At 38.6% G+C, this 6002-nt stretch overlaps 1 protein-coding gene across 3 annotated transcripts; it reads left to right on the top strand.

Moving 5' to 3' along the window:
• The first annotated feature begins 809 nt into the window (after nucleotides 1-809).
• On the top strand, nucleotides 810-4860 carry LOC141810108 (retinol dehydrogenase 8). Of its 3 annotated transcripts, XM_074697451.1 has the most exons (9): nucleotides 816-934; nucleotides 1568-1694; nucleotides 1902-2007; nucleotides 2496-2650; nucleotides 2744-2905; nucleotides 3004-3183; nucleotides 3273-3366; nucleotides 3479-3662; nucleotides 3784-4860. In XM_074697451.1, the coding sequence occupies exons 4-9, from the start codon at nucleotides 2554-2556 to the stop codon at nucleotides 3991-3993; spliced, it is 927 nt and encodes a 308-aa protein (XP_074553552.1). In that variant the 5' UTR covers nucleotides 816-934; nucleotides 1568-1694; nucleotides 1902-2007; nucleotides 2496-2553; the 3' UTR covers nucleotides 3994-4860. The 3 variants fall into 3 exon arrangements, with proteins under 3 accessions (XP_074553553.1, XP_074553552.1, XP_074553551.1); XM_074697450.1 differs by lacking the exon at nucleotides 1902-2007; XM_074697452.1 differs by lacking the exons at nucleotides 1568-1694; nucleotides 1902-2007 and having other exon boundaries at nucleotides 810-934.
• Nucleotides 4861-6002: the final 1142 nt, after the last annotated feature.

Below are 6002 nucleotides of genomic sequence, written 5' to 3'. Positions count from 1 at the left end.
CGCGTCCGTCGTCACTCACTGCGCCCAGGTACTTGTGCATCCTCTCGAGTGGTTGGCTTGTCAGACAACTTCTATTTTCCCTCGTATAACTTCTATGAAAACACTTCAAATTAGCGCCTCACACACCAACGGACAGCTGGGAAATGTACCGTTCCACATTTTCTGCCCTCTAGTGGTTACAGTAAAAGCTTCATAATAGCCAAACTGTCAAGTTAACGCTTTGGGTGTCAAAAAACATTTGAATGTACGTCCGGTTAAACTTGCAAGATTATTTAATATAAGCTGAAAAGCAGTGTGAAAGCCCTTTCAAGAATAATAGATAACTGTTAATTTTTATTCAATTTTTCTACAGATAAGAATCCTGACCATTATTTTTCTTGTAACAATGGCGTCTGTATCATCAAAGATCTCAACATGTTAAGTCATTTAAGAATCTCAATATCATAGTAAAGACTAAAACTATTTAAAGTTTTAAAAAGCATATATTGACAATTTTACGAAGCCTGCTAAACATCTGTTGAAACTTTCAAAATAAAGCAACCGCTTGAAATAATTTTACAATCAAGTATTAGGAAAGTATGGTTCGGTAATGTTCTTTATTTTTTTGCAAATGTACAAAATGAAATTATTTTCCACCAAAACCAGTGAGTTTATCTTGACATTTCTATTATATCAGCACAATTGACTTTTACACGTCTGATAATGTATTATAAGCGACACGAAAACACAAAAACTACAATTCCCATACACCGAGTGGAGTGGTAGTGTCCTATTTAGGTAATCGCTGGGCTTATGTAGCCTGCCTGTGCCGATGTGTCCCGGTGTGTCCCGATGTGTCCCTGCGCGCTGAGTACCGACGTAAATGAAGTTAAACAGCTTTACTACTTTCTGTTTTGTATGTGCAGTACAGGAGGACTTGCTGCTCGCTCTACAGGTCGGTGGACTACAACATAATGTTTTGGTGGATACTGGTTTCTCGGTCTATACTTAAATGCTGTGAACTAGTTGTAGCCTACAAAGTCTGTGCAATAACGTATTCATAATGTCCAAACTGTGTTTGCCATCACTCGTGTTACTGTTATATTTATTCCGTTGATGAGTGTTGCTGAAGTTATATCAGGGAGATATGAGACTTGTTGTCTCTCGAGATGTTTGAATTTGAACTGTGCCAATGTTAAAAATTACTTGTGTTGGATTTGTTGTGGGTACAACGATATTGAATAAATAGGTAATATAACAATAGATGCAGATACATCTCAAATGTTTCATGTCGTTGAAAACCAATGATGCACTTGGGTGTTTAAATATTTCCATTCATTTTGAATAATACAACAACTTTATGAATTGTTTAGTTAATCATCAAACTTCAAACTATATTCAAAGTCTGTTTCCAACCTGCACTAATTCTATAAGCTGAGTACAGATTTAAAGTAAGGTCAAATGCATTCAGGAGTAAGGGAATACAGGGGTCTTCTGGTAAAAGAATACTCATGGTAAGTTAATCATAATCATACAGCTGTTTTTTTTAAATATGTAGTTGGTAAAAGTACATATTTTTTCACTGCAGGACCTTCACTTGGATCTGGATCATATATTTTTCCAGTACTTGTGTTTTCCAAGTTGTATGGACCATCACTTTTAAGCTGCTGTGTCAGTTGCATTGATAAGCTGGTGTGTTGCAGACTGCAAGTCAGGTATTTAAATTTGCAAAATGACTAAATACAGCTCTAAGTTCATTGCTATTGAGATTAAATGTCACTTCTCCAGAGAACTTAACCAATAATTTGAAATAGAATTAATTAGCTTCATTTCCCTTTGTAATGAATGCTTACACTTGATTTCATTTATTGATGCAGTTTGCTTTCAAATAGTGCTTACTTTCTGCAAATTCACATCCATAGACTGGCAGACATGCATTTGCTAAAGTGAATTTACACCCTCCACCCTCTTGACAAGCAGTCATTACATCACAACACTCAGGCTGAGGCAGAAGATCCAGAATAAGTGGTAATGTGCAAAAATGCATTCCCAACAATATGATTATTCATGTTACAGGGTTCAGGTGAAAGGGCCTCTACTGAACAAAGCTTTCAGCCTGTTCTTGTCTGCTGCTAAACATTCCAAGAAACTTAATCAGATTAGAGACACTAATCTTTGAACAAATACTGAACCAGCTATGCCTCACAGGTTTTAGTCTATCATTTAATTATTGAGTCTTGGTGTAATGTTCAAAAGAAAAATCCCACAGCCCTTTCTTTGTCCTAAATAATAGTATCAAGAGAGAATCACAGTGGAAACAACAACATAACAAAAATGGTTTGAATGCCCAGAAGTAAAATTGGATGTTGAGAAGAAGGGGCTTGCAATACTATTGACAGAACAGTTTTGATATCAAGGTAGAAAGAGTACAAAATTCAACTAGTCATGCTGATGTGTTTAGACCATGGTCCATTCGATCAGCAATAACTAACTGACTTTCATTCACCCATTACCAGAATTTTTGACTGAGTACTCAGGATCAACCTGAGTCCAGAGATCAGAGGTCAAAGCACCATGGGGACCAGGAGGGTGCTCGTAACCGGATGCTCCTCCGGCATTGGCTTGGCCGTAGCTGCACGCCTGGCCAAGGATGAGCTGAAAAGGTTTAAAGGTCAGGCATTGACTCCCCTCAACCAAAGCAGAATAGATGACAGGAGGCAACAGAGATAATGAAAATGTGGTGTTTGTTGTTTATCTGAGATAGTGGTCGCCACAATGAGGGATCTCGAGAGACGGGGGCCCTTGGAAAAAGCAGCAGGTGACACCTTGAACAAAACCCTGGAAATCAAACAGCTGGATGCCTGTAGTGAAGTCTCCATCAGGGAGTGTATAAACAGCCTGCCAGGCAGACGGGTGGATGTTCTTGGTTCGTCTCTTCTTATTTCTTACATGAACTGAATCTTAGTGACAAACATAATTTTTTCACTCAGGCTTTCAATGACATATCATATCCTGCTGTTACAGTGAACAATGCTGGTGTTGGCATGATTGGACCTCTAGAGTGCCAAAGTATCTCTGAAATGAAGGAGCTCTTTGACACAAACTTCTTTGGGCTGGCTCGACTGGTGAAGGAGTTGCTGCCTGACATGAAACGCAGGCAGAGTGGCCATATCGTGGTGATGAGCAGTGTCATGGGAATACAGGGTGCTTTTATTGTGCCTTTGACATTAAAGAATGAGTCAACAATTGAAAAATCATCTAAAGGTATGAACGGTTTCTTTTTATTCACTCAGGGCTGCTGTTCAATGACGTCTACTCTGCCTCCAAATTTGCTGTCGAAGGATTCTGTGAAAGTCTGGCAGTACAAGCAATGAAGTTTAATATCAAGTAACTTGAACTGTAGGGCTGCTGGGTCAGAGCTGTCCACAACAATAAAATATTTATATCTCGAGTGCATTGGCTAATTTCTCAAGCTTAGTTTTAATTTCTCTTCCACCAGGATGACTCTGGTGGAGCCTGGCCCTGTAGTAACAGAGTTTGAAAGAAAAGTATATGAGGACGCTGAAAAGATGGACCTATCAGGGACAGATGAGGAGACCGCCAAGATCTTCCGTGAAGTCTACCTTCAGTACTCAAAGAGGATTTTTGCCTCACTAGGACAGACACCTGAGGAAGTGGCTGAGGAAAGTGTTTAAGATTATGTTACTGTTTTAGTTTGGAAGGTCAACTCAGCAGATTTGCCAGATTGCCAAATTGGAGGAAGCCTCTCCAATATTGAAAATGTTTATTTTTTTTCTTATACAGCAAACTCTTCAAGTCATCACAGCTAAGGACCCCCCTCTGCGTCACCAGACCAACCGCCTCTATATGCCCCTGACAGCTCTGAAGCACGCAGACCCGACAGGCCGGCTGCCTCTGGATACCTTCTATAAGATGACATTCAATTATGACCGAGTGTTCAATGCTTCTCTGGGATTGCTGCGTTTACTGCAGAGGAGATCGAAGAAGTTATAAAGATTTCACTCTCAAGTTTCACAGACCAGAAATGATGCTAGCTACACATAATATCACATATTTTTAGGCACACTGTTGGACTGTTGGGTGACAGATTATTACCCTCAGAGAAACAGAAATCTTTGCACTGACTAAAAGAAAGTGGTTCAGGAATTATTGATAAAACAAAGGTTTAAAAAGAAAGGATTTTTAAGTTATAAACTCACTTGATATTTATTTCCCATCTTTGCAACTATTCAACTTTATTTAAGAACCTCTGTTGGCTTAAACAGGTTAAGACTGTATCATTATACTATGCAAAATACAAGAGCTTCTTTTTATTTTGTTCTTATGAAAAAGGAGTAAATGTTTCACTCCATATCACCGAGTAAGCAAATGCAAGTCAGGGGCAGGTAAACTATTATGAGGCTGCTGTTTGGCCCCTATTAGTTTTAAAGTTATTACATAACAAGTAATGTAAGCAAAAATAGTACCATACTGTGTATGTGTTAAGTACTGACAGAAAGATGTTCAAACTAATACACAGCTAGATTCTTTCGTATTTAATAAATGTTTTTAATACTGTATGTACACTCTGTTAGAGTCTTTTCTCTAATTCATTTACTTTTTGTGATTATTTGAGCTCTTTTAAGAATTTAATCCTGTCCCTGCTCTGCAAGGAACTATCATTGGTTTTGACCCTGGGGCCTGCCTCATATCCCATCTTGTTTCCAAGATACAAACCCAGTTTGATTTATTATTGGCAGAGCCCCAGACAATGTTCACACAGAAAAGGTTGTTATAGTGTCTTGTGGATAAAGATTATGGAGGTGTGAACATGTGCATCACAGCGTTGTTGATTTTATTTTGATTCTGCACTGAAGAGTAGTCGTGGCTCACAGTTCTGAATAAAACAAGACACTGAAGGGGTTGTCATTGAAAAATAAATATACATACAAGAATGAAGTCCATTCTATTTTGATGTGTTCTATCTGTGCAGTTTTTGTGCCCATGTCAACTGGTGTAGACAGATCAACAGGTACCGGTACATTTAAAAATCCACAAGTGCCTACCATCAAGATCTTATAGAATAAGCTCCAAGCCAACACAGACTAATGTTTCATGTACATTTTTTTAAAGGTAGAGTCTGTAGAATTTTCCTAAAAATCAGCTCCTACATGTGTGTCAGTGTGTATATCTGACTTGAACCTTCTTCTCTGCCTGTATGTGGATGTTTTGGGGCGTAGAGTAAGCGTGGTTACATCAGCCAATCACAGCGCGCCCAGTGCGCACGTGACTTTGTGTATTGATTAGCGGGTGAAAGAAACTATCCAGAGTGGCTACAACAGTGGACGTAGCACAAAGAAAGTGAAACAAAACGCCAAACAGATGAAACTTTTCCTAAACGAGGGAGAAGCTTGGCTCGACTTTCACTCACTTTCAGGCACTTGAACAGCAGCACGGCACAAAGAGCGACGCGAATTGGCTTTGTGCTAACCAGGTATGTGCCAAATAGTGATTAGCTTGTGCTGGTGCTAACATGCCAAGTCAGGTGCGCGGCTTTCGAGTCGCTGCAGGTGGTTGACTGTCTTATTGTGGTCACTGTCGGAGGCTTCCTGCAGACGCCACCTTTCAACAAACATGACAGTTTTAATCGTTCAAATTTACCTTTTAAATAACGTTTTCATAGGATACAAAAAGTATAATTTGAAAAAGGATGTAGTCAAACATGATTGCCAAAAAGATGACTTAAAAATTGCAACTTTATTACTACACAGGAGCGTTTTGGCTCAATTAAGAGTTGTTACTTCTATTCATCTAAACTATGATGGATGCTCGCCTTTAATAAAAGAAACAGAAAAATCATTGAACACAATGACACAAAATGTAGTTCCCTACAGTTTTTATTATAAGTAACTTATTTGACATCTTTTGACTGTAGAAAGAAAATCCATGAAAAGGTTTTATGTACAATGATTTTGAACTACTTTTAAACAAGTATAGAACTTATTAATGATAGAAAATATCTA

The sequence above is a fragment of the Halichoeres trimaculatus genome, unplaced genomic scaffold (genome assembly GCF_033239565.1).
Source record: "Halichoeres trimaculatus isolate MK-OKI-2021-1 unplaced genomic scaffold, fHalTri1.1 fHalTri1_scaffold_20, whole genome shotgun sequence".
NCBI classification, from domain to species: Eukaryota; Metazoa; Chordata; class Actinopteri; order Labriformes; family Labridae; genus Halichoeres; species Halichoeres trimaculatus.
Note: the sequence above shows the minus strand (reverse complement) of the source record. Positions and strands in the feature narration are given on the sequence as shown.